Here is a 20,251-nt window from a genome sequence, read left to right on the forward strand (position 1 = left end):
TAGGTTTAAACTAGCCTCCTTTCCTGTTAAATCCATCAATTTCTGAATTATTTTCATTAATACTTCTTTCCAGTACAGTAATGGAGGCCGGTAGAGGTGTGAAGGGTGGAATCATTGTAGCTACATGCAGAACCAGAGCCACTCATACTGGTAACTTCAGCGCAGAAGATATTAAGGGCCAGATGTACATACCTTTGTGTTTGCGATTACCTAATAGCTTTTTTTCCCAATTTACTATTTGGTAATCACAAACAGCGATGTACTAACGTGTGTATTTACACTGTTTGCAATTCCACAAAATTGTGGCTCCGCACCCTTCCAACAAGTCAAAATCACATATGTTTTAGACAACAATTCTTTATACAATCCTATTCCCAAGTATGAATGTTCACATTCATTTTCCCAAGGTGAAAATCAGTCAGAGGTTTCTTGAAGTTTAAATCTTGATCTTTATTCAATTCTTCTTTTCAAATGAAATAGCCAACGCGTTTTGTCCGTCACGGACTTCTTCAGGGCATATCAGGTTTATATTTTTATAATCCAGGATAAGTGTGCCTGTCGATAATCTATTCAACCCCGGTAGTTTTAACGTATTGTCCATCAATTTTTTGGCAGTATGAAGACAACTATATTTTTTAGTAAGAGCTGCAGAGTGTAACCGCAAAAGTGCGCGTGGCGTCAGGCATGTGGTCATCTGGTTCATAGATAGTACGATGGGTCGAAAATAGAGCTACCTCATTATTATTCGTGAGGTAGGTCGCAATTTGCAAATCATTGGGAAACGCTAAAATTACAGGGATAGTGGCCTGCTGGACCACTATGTCTGTGATTGGTTTTAGACAAAGCAGTGTTTTTTTTTTAATGCAGCTGGTTTTCCTTAAAGGAAAATGGTAATGTGTTTCAAAAAGAAAAATGAAAAGTTTTCTTTAAAATTTTTAAGAATAGGCAGTGGGACCACTACCTGCTCTTAAAAAACATTTTACAACTATTCACAAAGGGGAAGGGGTCCCTTGGGGACACCTTTTCGTTCGCGAATGAGTCACCACCTACTTGAAGTATGTGGTAAATGTGAATGTTTACCAACTGCATTTCGGTCGCAAAACATTCACACATACAACTGAGATTTGCTATTAGGAAGTGACACCCCTAACACGCCCCTTCCTAATACTGAGTCGCAGACACATTTTGCAATTCAATAATAGGTTACCAAATCGCAAAATAGGGCTTTATACATCCAAAAAGGCTTTGATTGTGCCCGTAAACATCCCTACTCTGCAAATCTGCCTCACCTACGTACATCTGGCTTGAAGTGTCCAGAGAACCGAATGTACGTCATGGCTATAAGGACGAACACGCACAAGCTTGTTGTTGAGCACATCAAGGCCTCTAGATGTCCAGCACTCCTTGGCTTGGAGGTTCAAGCAATGTTAAGGTTTCAGACGTTCATCATGGGGGCACATCTGGGACCGAGAGATGTAGCTCCATCATGAGTGAACGGGAATGGGGGGGTTGGCTTTCATTTCTTGGTAATAGCAAGTTAGGCAAAACAAAGCCGTACTTTGCTGGTGCTGGAGGGCACAGCACAGGTAAAGAGTTCTCTCTGATGGGACAGTGTAAGAGACTTACTAGACGACCCCTTGACTCCGATGGGTAACATTTGAGAAGTGGAAGGAATTTTTTATCGTATTTATTTGTAACAAGCCCCCAGGGGAACAGTAGTTAAGGTGGACAAAAGGGAGAGCCTAGAGAGGGCATTGAAAGACTGAGCACAGATTCAAATGTATGTCTTACGGTCAATATTTTTTTTCCTTCTTCGTTTTTCCTTTTGTTCTGTCCCCTCTGAACCTTCCTTGCCTTCTTCACTTATGCCTTTTTTCCCTCACCCTTTTTCCATATTTGTCTTTCCACATTCACTTTTTAGGTCTCGCCTTTTCCCAATCCGCAGGAATGGAAAAGGAGAGAATTCTAGTGATCAAAATACTCGTCAAACTATGGCTTTTTCTGTGCGGTTTTCTTCGAGTTCACGTGAATCACGTGACCAAACAAGCACGCGCATCAGCCTCCCTCCCACCCTCCTAATTGCATTTTTTCACGGCCGCCACCACATCAAAGGGCTTCTCCCAGCGTGCGCTCTGCGGCTTCTCCTCCCCTAATTATTCATGGCTGGCCGGCCGTACTTTCAGTTTCCCGGCTGCTCTTGTTTTTTAATGGGGGGGGGGGGTTTCTTCTTTATCCATCGCCACTCCACCGCGCTCCATGTTGCTCCGCCACTCCCTCAGTGTTGTGCTTGCCCTTGTGTGCTTCACCTCCCATGCATTGCTTTATTCCCTGTGTGCTTCTACCCGTTCCGCGTTGCTCTCTTTCTCCTGTGTGCTTCTGTTCGCACGTGCTCCACGTTGCTCTCTCTCGCCCTGCTTGTCCAGCCGCCATCCTCTATGATCTTTCCCGCACCAGTACTTTCCGTGTTACTTCTGAGCCCAGCTTTCGTTATTTCCCTCCACCGCCTTAAAAAAAAAAGCTTTGCCACTGCTTTATTTTTCTTTATTTATGAGTACAACTTGGATCAGTAAATGGAAAAAAAAGAAAGCTTCACACGCACGCTGTAGGTGCGTTCATGTATTGTGCTTTTACCTACAAAATTACACAGCTGCTGTGACTGCATATTAGCATCTTTATTTTAATGGGGGGTGCCTCTTTATCCATGCTGCACAACATCGCTAAACAAGCATTGGCATAGCCAATAGTTCTCGCCTTTGGGATCTTATAAGTGTTTAGTTATCCAGCACAATATCATTGGTGCAACAACATCAACTGTTGCATGGATAAACACTTATAAGGTACAAGGTTTAGCCATGCAACAGCTGATGTTGCATCAAGGATATTGTGCTACAAAACTAAATACTTATAAGGTCCCAAAAGCGAGACCTATTGGCTATGCCAATGCTTGTTAGTTTATCACCCCTTCAGTAATTTCTTTATCTCTCTCTCCCACCCTCCTTTTTTTTATCCGATCTTTCTTCTTTCGTCCCATCTTTCTTCTTTCGTCCCATCTTTCTTCTTTCGTCCCATCTTTCTTCTTTCGTCCCATCTTTCTTCTTCACCCCATCTTCCTTCCAGCTGTGGTTGACTTTGTGCTCCGCAATGGTGTATTACCGCATGTAGGGTTCTGCCACTCCAGTGTGACACCCTCTTTCTCCTGATGTTAAGTTTGTTATCCTTGAATTTGCTTCTGATGCTGGGAACTTGACACTCTGCTAGTGTCGCAGCAGCAGAAACCTGTCGATAAAACATGGTTGATCACACGTTCTCGGTCTGCATTTCAAGACACAAGGAAATCTTTTGGATATGGAATCTAAAGGTCGCCACATTTGATTGTTGAAGATTGCGGAGCCGGTCACTGGAGCTTACACTCAAAAGCCCATCATTAGGGCTTCTGCTAAACCAGAAAAAGAGTCACAAGTTTTAGCTTTGTAAACCTGGTGTTCTTGGCGCAGAAGCAGGTATAAAACACGAGCCCTCCAACCTGTTCCCCCTTCGCTCTCTATTTACTGACTGCATGTATTTCTTGGTCCCCGTTCTGTCTTCCGCGGCTGCATGTATTCTTTTGTCTCATATGTCCTGGCGGGAAGGTGTCCTTTCAATATTTCTGGACCAAAGCCCGTGGTACAAATGGGGACCTGATGAGACCTTGAGAATTACTAAAACATGAGTCCAGAAGTATGGCTCTAGGAAACAGAAGTGCTTTGGTCTTGTTCCCCCTGGTCTCCCGTTGTATCCTGGCTTGTCTCTGTTGCTTCTCCAGCCTTGTATGTGTAATTAGACCTGAGGCACTTTGCACATCTGCACGTTGAACTAAATGCATGGTACCCGTTTCTTCTGCGGAATCCACCTTACTCCAGCAGCCACCTTACTCCACCAAGCTCAGCCAATTCAGTGAGGACTATGCTTGCTATTTTTTAGTGAATTTTGCTACATTTGTTGATTATGCATCTGGGTAGTGGCCAAAACGTATCTAGTTCAGATGTCCGGAATGTCAAATTTGTCCTCGCTAAATTTTGGATTTCATGAAAGTTTTTTTATTATTAATTCATTATGCATTTTAGCCTTTACACACATGGTTTAAAAATGATCTTCTTTTGCTGTGGTCTATTTCCAAGATATAATATGCTGTCCAGGTTTGCAGAGTTTTTTTCAAGGATTCCTTGCCTAAAGGGAAAGGTGAATGGATGAATCTGTATCTGTTCTATCGATGGTATGGATTGGCCAATCTACTGTTAAATGTACGACAAGAATAAGTGTTTAAATCAAGCATTGGATTGATAAATGGTTGGAATTTATGCTCGGTCATGCCTTTCTCTTGGCTTGGGCATGGGGGCAGGGAGGAATAGATTCATCAGTAATTAGCAGGATGGACCAATCCACCTTTAGATGGGAGGGTAGGTTGGAATGAATCGGTCCACTGATCAGTGAGAAGTAGGTTTAAATGGATCAAGCCATCATGAGGTGGTTGTAGGGGAGAGATGGTTGGATTAGTGTCTAGTTGAATGGAGGGCTCGGATGAATTGATAGATCCATCATTAGATGGTGGGTAGGTAGGAACAGACCAATTCTTTGCTAATAGAGGGAAGGGATAAACAGATCAATACATAGATGTACGAAGATTAGGCATAAATGGATAAATCCGTTTTTATATGGCTAGAGAGTAGATTTGAATTGATAATGCCATCATGAGAAGGTGAGATTAATGATTCTGTCGTTAAAAGGGAGTTATGATTGATTGATTAAATTCATCGTTCAATGGTAGGGAAGGGGTGACTGCCAATCCATAGATTGACGATGACTAGCCATGAATGTATCAAGTCATTATTAGCTGTCTCGTTTAACTTTATCTTTTGCGGTGTAAGTTTCCACCTGTTCTCACGCGTTGTCATCTTTTTGTGTTTTGCAGAATACGACAAACAGGGATTTCTTCTACAGCTCGACGGCAAGTTGTAAGTTGGAAGCAATGGGAATTATTCCATTCCGTTTTGTGATTTAACTTTTTTATATATTTGCTTTGAAATCTACTGCTACGCAAATATAGTTTATGACGTGTCCTTATTGATGCCTACATTTTGCAGGCACGAGACCTGTGTATTCTGCTGATTTTCCTTCCTACAGCATCAAGGAAGACCCTGGCTTGTCTTGTAGATATGCCTCCAGCAGTTTGTCTGAAGGCAGTTCATGGAGGTGGTAGGTTGGTTCAGTCATTGGTGATTGATTGGTGACAGGGCCTTCTGTTGCGTGACTTGTGAATATGCATAAATCTTTCATCTTAAGTTTTACGTGATTTTTCTTTTATGCTTGGTTCTGTTTTTAGTAACCCCAAAAAATTACTGGGGAAATCACTTCTCTGTAAAGGACTCAGCCACCCTAAAGCCTTGTCTGCACTATCCAGGACTACTAAATTCATAAATAAACAAGCATTTGCAATGCAATAATTCTCACAATAGCGAGATTTTGAGCTATTGGCATTGTAAATTACAATGCCTGTTTTAGTGTTTAAAAAACCTGCAATAATAAAAGGCATTGTCATTTACAGTAGCAATAGGTCAAAGTTTCTGAAATAGGGGACCTATTGGATTGCAAATGATTGTTGTTTACAAGCACCCCATGCAACGCTTTCACGTTCATAGAGGCCACGGCCTTTTCTTTAGATGAGCGGTGTCTAAAGAAAAGTCAGTGGCTGCTATTAAAGTGAAGGCACAGCATGGGGTGCTTTTATCAAAAAAAGCATTTATTTGTCAAGCTGACAAACAAATGGCTTTATTTATAAGCGTGCCCCCACGAAAGTGGGCATGACGTGCTGAATGTTTCAGGAAAGCATGTAGTGCCTGCAGTAGGAGAAACCATTAAAGAAAATAGTGCTTATAGAGTAAATAAGACGACCCATGTGACAAAACCAAAGTAAAAGGGCCAGTACTCTTGGGAGGTTACAAATGAAGACAAGGCGGTACTAAGGAGGAACTAACAAGCCTATTCATGAATCAGAAGCCAGCATTTACGAAGGGCATTGACACAAGCCAATGAGAAATGAGGGCGGAGAGAGGGCGGGGCGTCAAATCCATACTCCAATACAGCATTCCTCACAGCGCACACGCTGCTCAGGCAAGACCTAATAAAAGGAACTCCGTACTCCTGAGCCTGTTTCTAAGAAGCATTATCCCATAACTACCTGGTGATGAACTGCACCTCTGGTGAGCTGAATTTGCACCTGAAAATGTAAATATTGTACCGATAGCCACTCCCTCAACACAAGACATTTCTCGTAATATGATTTCCGGTACAGATCTGTCAACACCTTAATTCTTTTAGGCTATCTTGAACCTGTGTTTATCCTTTAGAAGACCTGCGCTTCTCAAGTGAATACAATACCCCAGTTGTCACCTCTATTACTGGATACGTTACTCTGCGCATGCCCTTCTTAGCTGCACACACTACTCCAGCCGTGGCATCCAGAACTGGATACCTTACTCCGTGTGTGCCCTTAGCTGCACACACTACTCCAGCCGTGGCATCCAGAACTGGATACCTTACTCCGTGTGTGCCCTTAGCTGCACACACTACTCCAGGCGTGGCCTCCAAAACTGGATACCTTACTCGTGTGTGTGCTCTTCTTAGCTACACACACTACTCCAGGTATCGCCTCCATGGCTGGATATGTTACTTTGTGTGTGCCCTTCTTAGCTACACACTGCTCCAGGTATCGCCTCCATGGCTGGATATGTTACTTTGTGTGTGCCTGTCTTAGCTACACACTGCTCCAGGTATCGCCTCCATGGCTGGATATGTTACTTTGTGTGTGCCTTTCTAAGCTGCACACACTACTTCAGGCGCGGCCTCCAGACTGGATACGTTACTTTGTTTGTGCCCTTCCTAGCTGCACACACTACTCCAGGCGTGGCCTCCAGAACTTGATACGCTACTTTATGCGTGCCCTTCTTAGCTGTACACACTACTCCAGGCGTGGCCTCCAGAACTGGATACGTTACTCCGCGTGTGCCCTTCTTAGCTGCTCACACTACTCCTGGTGTGGCCTCCGTAACTGGATACGTTACTCCGCGCTTGCTCTTCTTAGCTGCACACACTACTCCAGGTGTGGCCTCCATAAGTGGATACGTTCCTCTGTGCGTGCCCTTCTTAGCTGCTCACACTACTGCAGGAGTGGCCTCCAGAACTGGCTACATTACTTTGTGTGTGCCCTTCTTAGCTGCACACACCACTCCAGGCGTGGCCTCCAGAACTGGATATGTTACTCTGCGCGTGCCCTTAGCTGCTCACACTACTGCAGGAGTGGCCTCCAAAACTGGCTACATTACTTTGTGTGTGCCCTTCTTAGCTGCACACACTACTCCAGGCGTGGCCTCTAGAACTGGATACGTTACTCCGCGGGTCTTCTTCTTAGCTGCACACACTACTCCAGGTGTGGCCTCCATAAGTGGATACGTTACTCTGCGCGTGCTCTTCTTAGCTGCACACACTACTCCAGGCGTGGCCTCCAGAACTGGATACGTTACTCCACTCCACGCGTGCTCTTCTTAGCTGCACACACTAATCCAGGCGTGGCCTCCAGAACTGGATACGTTACTCCGCACGTGCCCTTCTTAGCTGCTTCCACTACTCCAGGCGTGGCCTCCGGAGCTGGATACACTGCTCAAGGTGTGAACTCCTGCACTGGAGGCGACGCTCCAGGTGTGGCATCTAAACCATGGCCACTGGCTTGACATCCAAGTGTGCTGCCCACAGCTGGGCACGAGGCTCCGATTGTGGCCTTCGGTACTGAACTCAAATGCCAGGTGCTTGATCGATGGATCTGATACTCAAGGCGTGGCCTCCATACCTGGATATGTTGTTTCCTGTGTGCCCCCATAATTGGGCGCAACGCCCAGGGTGTGGTCTTGAGACATGGATAACCTGCCCAAGATTTGACCTCTAGAATTGGACAAACAAATCATGGTGTGCCATCTGGAGCTTCAGACAGTACTTGAGACATAGCCTCAAAATCTGTATGTAATATTCCACATACCATCAAGGCCAGACACAGTACTCATGGTAAGGACTCGATATGTCCACACTGGTAAGACCCCCCTTCTGACGGAAGCACTTCCTGGTACCTTTCTTATACCCTTCTAGTGACTTTGACATTGTGTGTAAATGTTGGGGTCTCTGGAGAGGATGCTTCCCCCTCTTGTTCTCTGCCAGGGTTCCTCTCCTCAGACCCTGACCGGTGACCCAGGACTCTCCTACAGCTGAGCCTCTTGTTTGCCAGATGCGGGTCTTTTTTCTTCTGAGTGATCCAGGGCTTCTGTCGCCCCATATCGGCCCCTTCTGGACTCCCAGGTTGAGGGCTGGGTGAGATGGACAGCATATAACTCCAAACATGTCTGTAACCGGGCTAGCCGTGTACTTGAGTTTCGTTTTTTCAACTCTTTATTTGATTAATAAGTGACTGTCCTGGAAATCTGGAATGGATCCGCCCTTCTGAACCGATGATGGACGTCCTTGGTCTCAAAGTCCTAGGGGTCGGATTGTGGCATTTCTGCAAAGTGTTTGATCAACGGAGTTTAGCATTGAATTAGGCAAGGAGCGGTTCAGAATCGTCTATGACGGGTTAATGATTTTTTTCGAGGGTATAGGGGGGGGGGGAGGGGGTGCTCCAATTGGCAAGCCAAACCTCTTAAACACTGCTCCATTTAAGAGTTTCCCTCAGCTTGGAGGCTTTCCGAGTGAATTGACACGGAATATCACTAACTGCAATATTGGGATGGATTATTCTACCTGCAGATTCCTCACCTTTGGAATATCTCCGGGCACCAGCCTACACCTTGGGTTTTGCACAGCACACATTCAGAGTCGTCAGAGTGGCCAGGTCGGCATCACCTTAATGCAGGACGGTGTTAGGGAAGACCCCAAAATGCTGGCTGTGGGTGCGTTACTTCCCCCCCGCCCCCCCACCCCCAAAAAGTGTTCAGTAATAAATAGTTGGGTACAGGTGTTTTCAGTCGGGTATGGGGAGGTGTCTGTTGGATTTCACGCTGGATTTTTACAGGCCCGCACTGACAAAAACGCACACAAACGCACGTGGTTAGTGTGAAAACTATTGTATGTTCAGTGCTCCTTAAATTCCACTCTGCCTCTTAAGCCCCCTTGTGTGCTCCTTCTCATATTGTATTTTAACAAAATATGCCAGCGTGATTGTTGGGAAATCTGAAGCTCACACCCCTCTCCCCCCAATTTACTGACTAATCCTCGCCCCTTTATGTGTGTATATGGTATTTGCATAGTAGGAACCTTCAGAGTGCCTTACGTGGTCAAAGACATGCATAAGGTCAACGAGTCATAGGAGTGGCAGCCGGGCATGGACGGCCCTTGCATTGACAGAGAATGTTGACTACACCGGCCCCGGCCCACCGACCTCCGATCAAGGACGCGAACCCCGTTACTCGACAAGGGTCACGCCACCCTCCATCGTCCTGCACTCTGGCAGTGAACCTGTGTTTCAACTCTGTGGGCGGCATCACCCCCCGCCCCCGACCTCTGATGCCCCTACCTTCTGCTCCCGACCTCTGATGCCCTCCCCTGATGCTGCCTTACAAGCCGTGACCTTGCTGAGTGAGGTTACGTCATCAAAGGCTCTCTGCCCCAGTGCAGGTTTGTATACCCTATAAAGAGCGGGGTGGCCGGCGCTGCTCGCTTGTCTGCGTCTGGTGCGCATTAGAGACAGCTTTATAGGCACTGGCGTGGCAAGGCCGCAGGGACTGGTGATGCTGGAGCGCCTAGCAATGGACACGTCAGAAGAGCGCTTTATTAGGAGACCAGCACAAGAAATGCAAGGCTCGACCCTTGAATGATGAGATGGAGCTGTGCCCTTGCTGGCGGACTGAGTGGGAAGGGACTTGTTAAAGATGGGAACTCTGCTGTTTGGGGGGACAGGTTTGCATTAGTGCAGTGAATAAACAAGTTGGTAGCAGGGGGAGACCTTCTTTTGATACATTAGAGCTTAGACCTTCAGGCTGTACGCGGATTTCTGTGAGTGTTTGCAGTTGAGTGAACAGGTTGCTAACAAGGGGGTTCGACTCTTCGTCAGACGCGGTCGCTCCCACGCTCCCTGGCTCCTGACTCCGGGTGGTATCGTTATTCAATTATTCGTCAGCCTTTTAAATTGTGCATTTGTAAGACGGCACTGCGCTCATAGCGCTGCTGGTGGTATCGTTATTCAATTAATCGTCAGCCTTTTAAATTGTGCATTTGCAAGACGGCACTGCGCTCATAGCGCTGCTGGTGGTATCGTTATTCAATTAATCGTCAGCCTTTTAAATTGTGCATTTGCAAGACGGCACTGCGCTCATAGCGCTGCTGGTGGTATCGTTATTCAATTATTCGTCAGCCTTTTAAATTGTGCATTTGTAAGACGGCACTGCGCTCATAGCGCTGCTGGTGGTATCGTTATTCAATTATTCGTCAGCCTTTTAAATTGTGCATTTGCAAGACGGCACTGCGCTCATAGCGCTGCTGGTCATTTAAATATCTGCATTGGTGTGCCATTCATACAGCGCGACGAAAGCGGCACTGCGCCCTATCTCTGCCCACTAGCGCCGCCTGTGTAAAGCGCTCTGATCATATTCTCGGTGGCCCCTGCCTCACTCGACTTTCCACCGCCTCCATTTTAATTTATTTGTTGTTGTGTCCCAGAGCCCTTCCTCCCCGACCCGTTCCCGCCTCCCTGCTGCCCCTCCCACGCTCCACCCCCTCCACTCTCCATTTAGGACAGATGTCCCAACGCGCTGCGTCCACGCGCTGCGGCTGCGCCGAAGGTGCGCCAAAGGTAAGCCCGTCTGCGCCCGTCCGCGCCTGGACCACGCCCAGTGCCCGTCCGATGACCTTAAAAAATCCAAGAAGACATGCCGCACCCTGGAGAAGAATTGGAGAAAAGAACCAACCTCAGACAACATGACCTCCCTCAAGACAGCCACCCGCAAACACAACCAACTGATTCGATCCGCCAAGAAATCAGCATTTAAGGACCGTCTCGACAACAATTCTCATAACAGCAAGGAACTCTTCAATATCGTCAAAGAATTCACCAACCCTCCCGCAGCATCCAACGACATCACTAACTCCCAAGACCTCTGCGATGCGTTAACCTCCTTCTTCTACAACAAAATTGCCGACATCCACAACAGCTTCAAGAATACTCCCAATGAACAACTCACCCCACCCCCTTCAGATCCCACCCTTCCAACTAACTACCTTAACTCCTGGAACCCAGTCACCATTGAAGACACCATTCGCCTCATGAACTCAATCCACTCTGGCTCACCTTCTGACCCCTGTCCCCACTACATCTTCAACAAAGCTGACTCCATCATCGCCCCCCAACTCCGCGACGTCATCAACTGCTCCTTCAACTCCGCCACCTTTCCAGAAATATGGAAACACGCCGAACTCAGCGCCCTTCTGAAAAAACCAACAGCAAACCCCTCAGAACTGAAAAACTACCGACCCATTTCCCTCCTCCCTTTCCCGGCCAAAGTCATCGAGAAAGCCGTCAATAGCCAACTCGCAGCCTTCCTTGAATCCAACAACTCCCTGGATCCCTCACAGAACGGCTTTCGAGCCAAACACAGCACCGAAACCGCCCTCATTGCGGCGACCGACGACATCCGAGCACTCCTGGACAACGGTGAAACAGTGGCCCTCATTCTACTCGACCTCTCCGCCGCCTTCGACACTGTCTGTCATAACACCCTCATACAACGCCTCAACAACATCGGCATTCAAGGTAAAGCCTTGGACTGGATCATCTCGTTCCTAGCCGGGAGAACCCAGAGAGTCCGACTCCCCCCTTTCTACTCAGAGCCCACCGAAGTCATCTGCGGCGTACCTCAAGGCTCCTCACTCAGTCCCACCCTCTTCAACGTCTACATGAGTCCCCTCGCCTCCATCGCACGTCAACACAACCTCAACATCATCTCCTACGCCGACGACACCCAGCTAATCCTCTCACTCACCAAAGACCCCAACACCGCCAAAAACAACCTTCACGAAGGTATGAAAGAAGTAGCCGAATGGATGAAACAGAGCCGCTTAAAACTCAACTCAGACAAAACGGAGGTGCTCATCCTAGGATCCTCCCCCTCAGCTTGGGACGACTCCTGGTGGCCTTCCGCTCTGGGATCAGCGCCCACACCCACAGACCATGCACGTAACCTTGGCTTCATTCTAGACTCCTCTCTCACAATGTCCAGACAAGTCAACGCCGTATCGTCCTCCTGCTTCAACGTCCTTCGCATTCTCAAAAAGATCTTCCGCTGGATCCCCCTCGAAACAAGAAAAACTGTCACCCATGCACTGGTCACGAGTCGACTGGACTATGGCAACACACTCTACGCCGGAATTACAACAAAATTGCAGAAAAAGCTCCAGCGCATCCAAAACGCATCAGCGAGACTCATATTAGACATCCCGCGCCAAGAGCACATCACCGGTTACTTAAAAAACCTCCACTGGCTTCCCGTCAACAAAAGAATTACTTTCCGCCTTCTTACCCACGCACACAAGGCCCTTTATAATCTAGGACCCAAATGCCTCAACACCCGACTGTCCTTCTACTATCCCACCCGCCAACTAAGATCATCCAATCAAGCCCTCGCCGCAGTCCCGCGCATCCGAAAAACCACCATGGGTGGCAGATCCTTCTCCTTCCTGGCTGCCAAGACCTGGAACTCACTCCCCACCCACCTCCGCCTTACTCAGAATCACATCTCCTTCAGAAAAGAACTGAAAACATGGCTATTCGACAAACAATGAACCCCTCCCTCTAGCGCCTTGAGACCCTCTGGGTGAGTAGTGCGCTTTATAAATGCCTGAACTTGAACTTGAACTTTTATTGTTTTAGGCCTTCTTCAGGATCTACGCTGAATGGTGTAATGAATGCAGTGTTTACACTCGAAAAATCAGGCTGATATACACGAGGTTCGACCCTCTGTTGTTGTTCGGTGCCTTATTCAGTGTGGCTCGTGATTGTTGCAGATATGGCAGTGTTAGCGATTGAGTAAACATTCTGTAAGCCCAGCCTAGGTTGGGCCTGGTGTTATTGATTTGAGCCTTTCTTTTCGATGTAACACTATTATTCCATTTATTTCAGTGTTTAATTTCTTCATTGAACATGTTTTGGCATGTTAAAGTCCTCTATTCTCCTTCAGAATCTTTTTGAGGATGTTCCATGGTTGTTACACACATAGCCTCCATAACCAGATACGTTACTCCGCGCATGCCCTTCTTAGCTGCACACAATACTCCATGTTTGGCCACCATAACTGGATACTTTACTCCGCGCGTGCTCTTTTTAGCTACACACAATACTCTGCGTTTGGCCTCCGTAACTGGATACTTTACTCCGCGCGTGCTCTTTTTAGCTACACACAATACTCTGCGTTTGGCCTCCGTAACTGGATACTTTACTCCGCGCGTGCTCTTTTTAGCTACACATAATACTCTGCGTTTGGCCTCCGTAACAGGATACTTTACTCCGCGCGTGCTCTTTTTAGCTACACACAATACTCTGCGTTTGGCCTCCGTAACTGGATACTTTACTCCGCACGTGCTCTTCTTAGCTACACACAATACTCTGCGTTTGGCCTCCATAACTGGATACGTTACTCCGCGCGTGCCCTTCTTAGCTGCACACAATACTCCGGGTTTGGCCTCCATAACTGGATACAGTGTTCCAGTTGTGGCCTCTATAACCGCCCACAATACTCCAGGTGTGCCATGGCACTGTTTATACTTCACTTAGCACACTGTTACCTAGGCTTAGGTTACCGAGCATGCTGTTCTTCTAGGCCTTTCTGTCGTACATATCTCCATTATTTCTGTTGTGGGCCCCTTGTGGTGTGTGGTGAGCAGAGGGCCCGGCGTGGTGAGCAGAGGCCCGGCGTGCTGCCTGGTGAGCAGAGGCCCGGCGTGCTGCCTGGTGAGCAGAGTCCCTGCGCGCTGCCTGGTGAGCAGAGGCCCTGCGCGCTGCCTGGGGAGCAGAGGCCCTGCGTGCTGCCTGGTGAGCAGAGGCACTGCGTGCTGCCTGGTGAGCAGAGGCCCTGCGCACTGCCTGGGGAGCAGAGGCCCTGCGCGCTGCCTGGGGAGCAGAGGCCCTGCGCGCTGCCTGGGGAGCAGAGGCCCTGCGCGCTGCCTGGGGAGCAGAGGCCCTGCGTGCTGCCTGGTGAGCAGAGGCCCTGCGCGCTGCCTGGGGAGCAGAGGCCCTGCGCGCTGCCTGGGGAGAAGAGGCCCTGCGCGCTGCCTGGGGAGCAGAGGCCCTGCGCGCTGCCTGGGAGCAGAGGCCCTGCGCGCTGCCTGGGGAGCAGAGGGCCTGCGCGCTGCCTGGGGAGCAGAGGGCCTGTGTGCTGCCTGGTGAGCAGAGGCCCTGCGTGCGGCCTGGGGAGCAGAGGCCCTGCGTGCGGCCTGGGGAGCAGCGGGCCTGCGTGCTGCGTAGTTGGCCTGCATGATGAGCAGAGGTGCTGCATAGTGCGTAGAGGGCCGGCGTGCTGTGTAGTGGGACTGCGTGGTGCCCAGAGGGCATGTTTGGTGAGCAGAGGTCCCAGCGTGTTGCGTAGTGCGCAGAGTGCCTGCATGTTGAGCAGCGGGCCTGTGTGTTGCTTTTTGAACAGAGGGCCTGCGTGGTGAGCAGGGGGCCAGTGTGAGGAGTGGTGAGCAGAGGGCCTGTGCGGTGAACCGAGGGCCCAGTCGCTGAGTGGTGAGCAGAGGGCCCGTGTGGTGAGCAGCGGGCCCGTGTGGTGAGCAGCGGGCCTGGCGTGCTGCGTGGTGAGCAGAGTGCCTGAGTGGTGCATAGAGGGCCTGTGCGTGTGAGGTGAGCCGAGGGTCCATGTGGTGAGCTGAGGGCCCGTGCGGTGCTCAGCGGGCCTGGCGTGCTGCGTGGTGAGCAGAGGGTCTGTGTGGTGAGCTGAGGGCCCGGTTGCTGAGTGGTGAGCAGAGGGCCTGTGCCGTGAACCGAGGGCCCAGTCGTTGAGTGCTGAGCAAGAGGGCCCGTGTGGTGAGCAGCGGGCCCGCGTGCTGCGTGGTGAGCAGAGGGCCCGCGTGCTGCGTGGTGAGCAGAGGGCCTGAGTGGTGCGTAGAGAGGGCCTGTGCGTGTGTGGTGAGCCGAGGGCCCGGTCGCCGAGTGGCAGAGGGCTTGTGTGGTGAGCTGAGGGCCCGTGGGGTGATCAGCAGGCCTGGCGTGCTCTGTGGTGAGCAAAGGTGCCCCCCACATAGAGAGGTCTGCAGAGGGTACTTACCTGCGTTGTGTGGTGTGTAATGTCAGATGTGACTTCTTTGTGTGTGTAGGTCCTTGAGTATGGTAGTTCAACTGAAATCCATCTGCTGACACCTGGTGTCATCGACTCTGAGGGCCCACCGTCCCGTCCTGACCCCAGCAGACTGTGGGGTAGTGAACCAGCTGCCCTCTCTGGTTCCACACTCTGCTGTCATCGGGGTCTTCGGTGACAGGAGATGAGCCCTGCTCTGCCCTGCAACAATGACCCACACAGGAGCCTTTCTGCCGGTGCTGCACTGCCCCCCGTTGCCAGAGCCTGCCCCGTCTGGAGGGTTTATAGTGGAGTGTGCTGTCTGCTGAGGTGAAACGCTTCAGATCTCACTGTGGAACCGTAGCTGGGATCTTTTTCTGTCAAACTCTTTATGGCCAGGTACTGCCGAGTCCCCATCCCCCAACAGACAGCCCCCTTTTACCTCATCATTTGTGCCTCTAGGGCAAACACAGATCCTCCTCCATTTTCCCTCAAGGCATCAAAGGAGACAACACACCATGGCTTGGGTTAAGGGTTGTAAAACCCGACTGTATTTTTTCATAACAATCACAACATTCCTTTTTCATATTTACACCATTTACAAAATACAGAGAAAGTCCGGCCCATTACATTGATATGTACAGGATGTCATTTGGCTATCCTTAACATGTTTCTAATACATACCATTCCTGTCATAAGCTAAGTGATCAGCAACATTATCTTCCTGCGTATCCCTGTTGAGCCTACGGCAAGGTCAATGACTGGTCCAAGATCATGCGAGGTCCCACCCTCCTACCGGAGTGATCTTGCGCAGGAGGCCCACTTTGCCAGAAGGTTATCTCACCGGGCACCCCCTATGCCCTCAACATTATCTCCATAAGGGGCTGTGCTGTTATGCCCAGTTTTCTTGAGCCATTGCACGTGTGTGGGGATTGGTTGAAAAGCCTACCAGTAGCGGAACTTCCCCTACCCCCGCACCCTTCCAGCCTACCGGCTGTAACTGCCCCTGGAGTTCCATGAGAGACCATCTGTCCCCCCCTCAGGTGTCCTCATTTGACAATAAGGACTGTAAAAGATGCCCACCAATCACGACCTTACAGCTTGACCAAGGATACTCCATAACTTAACATAAAATACGACAAAGACATCGTCCTAAAAGGAAATTCAGTTAGTGCACTACAAACTGCAATATTGACTACATACATAAAAACTTTATTGAAACTACAAAAAGGCAATTTTCACACATCAAAAAACATCTGCCTCAGGGGTTGGTGGTGTCCCTGCTTGGCTGTGGAGCAGCGATGTGAAAGGCCAATCCGCCGCTCCACAGCCCCCTTTTAAGCCCTAATGGCAGGGAAGCCGGTTGAAACCGGCTTCCCAGACGATTTACCCAAACTGACCCGGAAGCTCTTGTTTGCGCTTCCAAGTCACCACCTTCTGCTCCAATCACAGGAAGGCGAGGGCGGTGGCTGCACGTGTCACTTCCTGTGCACGGCCTGCCATGCCCCTCGCCCACACACGGGAGACCGTCACGACCGCCATAATCTGCGGTGTGCCCGAGTCTGTGTCCTGCCTATGCATTCTGTTTGGACAGTCTTCTGGGCCAGGGTACAGCCCGTGGTTGAAGTGGGCGGGTCTGAGGGGAATTACATGCCCCTGATTTTTTTTTTGAATTACAAAGAACTTTATGTAATTTTTTAATAAAAGGAATAACAGTACGACTTGTACATAGTGAAGAGCGGAGAAGTAGTATACATGTATGAGTTTGGTTGGAGGATGCTAAGCTGTGGGAGTCGGATAACAAATCAAGTCGGATCACATCAATTAAGGACTATTAAGAAAATAATTGTAATACATTCATTAACAGAAGACAAAAGAAATGGTAAATGATCTGGAACTGTGCTCATGAATACTCATATGACGCTATCGACCTAAGAACCGGAACGAAATGCCAATACAGCTCCTTTTAGCACACAGTGACACGGTTACAGATATAATACTACAAACATCATTTGTAAAACATACTGTGAATATTGTGACCTGGTAGCACTGCTAATAAAGCTCTTTTAGCGTACATAGTGAGGCAATTCCAGATATGATTTATTAGACATATAATGTGCAGACCACATGATCTATACAGAGGGTTTATGGGGTTTGGGGGTAGCCAAATAGTTAGCAAGAGTCTTGTAGGAGAGTAGGGTCTGCAATCCTATGGTCACCCCAGATTTTTGCTTTTTGCTTCACTGGTTTACGACTTTCCCTGGCTGTGGGCCTGCTATTCAGACCCACAGCCCAGCTGTTCTCTCTCTAAATTGACATCCATGTACTTTAGGTGCATTTACCAATTGGTACTGGGCCACCTTATCAGTCCCTGTACATTGTACCTTAGGTACCCAGGGCATAGGTGTACCCAGGGCTTACCAGGGGCTGAAGCATGTATTATGCCACCCCTGGCTGGCCATCTAAATAGACACAACTGGCTGCTAAGACAGCTGGGGCAAGGTGGTGTAATCACCCTTTGCTGTAGATATAGTATACCTATATCTAACCCTAAAATGGACATATATACTCCTATCAGTCACTCCTATGGCAGGCCTTATCAATCCTGAAGGCAGAGTGCTTGGAATTATGTGAGATGGTGCTCTGGCATGAGCTGAGCCCGTCTGCAGCTTGCGGAACCAAGTCCTAATAGCTGTTCCATGATAACGCTATACCATATACTCTTAAGTGCATTATCATCCTCGCGGTTGAATGCTAACTTTGGTATAGCATTATCAAAACATGTCGAGTAAGGTGTCATACGAATTGGAATACTACCCCCTTGCCAATTCTGGCAACGGGGGTAGCATTCCACCCTTCCAGAGGGACACGACATGTATGTAACTGTGAACCCCGGTTAAAGTTAACTCGGCATCACAAAATGGATGCTGCCACCACAGACACAAGTCTGACCTCCTGCTGCTGGGAGTCCTTCCAGCGAGGGAGGCTTGGACAAAGGGTTTCCTGCCTTGGGAGGTGCTAGCACCACCCCAGACAGGATTTTGTATATTGGGTAGGACAGGCCTAAAAGGAATGAGACATGCCCGGGGCACACAAGGTGCCCTGTGCATACACCGGTTCAAACCAGTTGCTGGGGCATCCCTGCCCAGCTCTGGCGCGAAGACCGGACAAAGGATAGGGGGTGTAACCACCCCCCTTCCTGGTCCCACCCATGGGAGGGACGTAGTCAGTAGTGCAGCCCCCTTTAGGAGAATAAAGGTAGGAGCTGGTCCCATTCCAAATTAGATTATCCTGAACAACTTTACAAGAAGAAACTCTGGACTTCGACGTTCTGCTCCACAGAAGACTGAAGAATCTCCCTTGTGGGCAAGGAGTGTCCACCCTGCAACTGCAGGCACCATCAAGCGTCCAGCGGCTTCACTTTGTCGTCTTCCCTCGAGGATCCAGACTTCAGAGCCCGACGAGACCCGGATTCCCAGACCTCTCAGACCTCAACTCACATCTGCAGCACAGCTGAGATCCGTGGGTGCGACGAGACACGTGGGACCGGCCATCTTGAAAGAACCTGCACTTCGCTTTCAGCACGACTCCCGAGGTAAACCTGACCAAGTGCTTTGGGGGTTGAGAAGCCCCAGCCCCAAGCAGCTCCTGCACCGAAGATCAGCCCTCCAGCTTCCACGAGATCTGCGTGGGGCCCTTCTGCTTGTTTGCTGCTCTACGCGTTTTCTGGTCACTTGCCGGCTGGCTAGTGACCTCCTAAACGACGATCCTTGAAATCTTCACTGCTGGTCTGGTTGCTCCGGACTGGCCCTTGCTCCCTTCCAAAAGAGGAGCACCCCGGACTCTCCTAGTCCGCACCAGACGCTTTTTCCACTCACCGTGTGGGTTGCCTTTGCCAAGGCCTGTTGACGCCGAATCCGGAACCGACACCGCCGACAGCGAGAGCCTGCGTGGGACAGCCCGTGCCTCCATCCTGGTCGTCGAAGACACCTCCTGGTCCACGTGGCTGCAGAGTCAAGCGTCCACTCTTCACCTGATCGCGACGACAACACCTGGTTCCTTCCTGGTTCCACTCCAGTCACTGGCTAGTGACTTTGAACATTGTCCCCTCTGCTTTCAGGTCCTCTTCTTCCCCGATCCACCCTTGGATCGCACCGGACATCTTCCTCCTGGTCGCCTGCAGCATCTTTTCTTCCAGGCTCCATAGACTTCAACGCAGAAACCCGACACGACTTCGCACCCATGCACCCGCAGCCCGTGGGTGAGGTAACGAGAGCATTTCAGTGCTCAAAGGTAGATTGACTCTCCTAGTGTCCAGATTCACAGTCGTTTTAGTCCTAACTAGTCAGGATTGTCCGTACTCACCTTTTTCTTGAACTGTACTGTCCATAGACGTTGTTACGCATCCCGCGTGCGAGTTCACACTCTGCACCCGCGTCCCGTGGGCCTCCTATTACTTACCTAAAGTTAGGATAGCGTAGTCCCAGCGATCCTACAGCCTCTGGACAGCTCCATTCCTTCTATCGATTTCCTTATACCATTTACTTAGTATATGGTTTGTCGTGCCCCTAGGGCACCATTGTAATTTTGTGCAACTTATCGTATTTTTCCTAAGAGATTGTCATGTGCTTAGCCCTCTGATCTCATAAAGAGTTCAGAGGTGTTTGTTATTAATAAATATATTGTTTATTTTCATAACAACCTGTGTGCTGTCCTTTCATCTGGTATTCAAAGGGTTATATTGTGGTAAAACAGCTGGCTTCACATGCCAAAAGAGTTTAGTCTAAGACTGCTTTGTCCATGCTACCATTAGGATAGCTGGTCTATAAGGTTGACTTACAACCAATCACCATAAGGGTTGTTTGGACTGATACAAGGTGATCACTAGAACTAGTGAGCATCATATATCAGGCCAA

At 49.2% G+C, this 20,251-nt stretch overlaps 1 protein-coding gene across 6 annotated transcripts in view; it reads left to right on the forward strand.

Annotated features, from left to right (window-relative positions):
- The window catches only part of ST3GAL3 (ST3 beta-galactoside alpha-2,3-sialyltransferase 3), a 1,285,176-nt gene that overhangs the window by 558,960 nt on the left and 705,965 nt on the right, over positions 1 to 20,251 (forward strand). For all 6 annotated transcript variants that reach the window (XM_078661151.1, XM_078661230.1, XM_078660924.1 and 3 more), the window contains one exon: positions 4,949 to 4,991. In XM_078661151.1, the coding sequence (XP_078517277.1) occupies positions 4,949 to 4,991 (43 nt within the window). The remainder of the gene's footprint in view (positions 1 to 4,948; positions 4,992 to 20,251) is intronic.

The sequence above is a fragment of the Lissotriton helveticus genome, chromosome 1_1, assembly GCF_964261635.1.
Source record: "Lissotriton helveticus chromosome 1_1, aLisHel1.1, whole genome shotgun sequence".
NCBI lineage: Eukaryota > Metazoa > Chordata > Amphibia > Caudata > Salamandridae > Lissotriton > Lissotriton helveticus.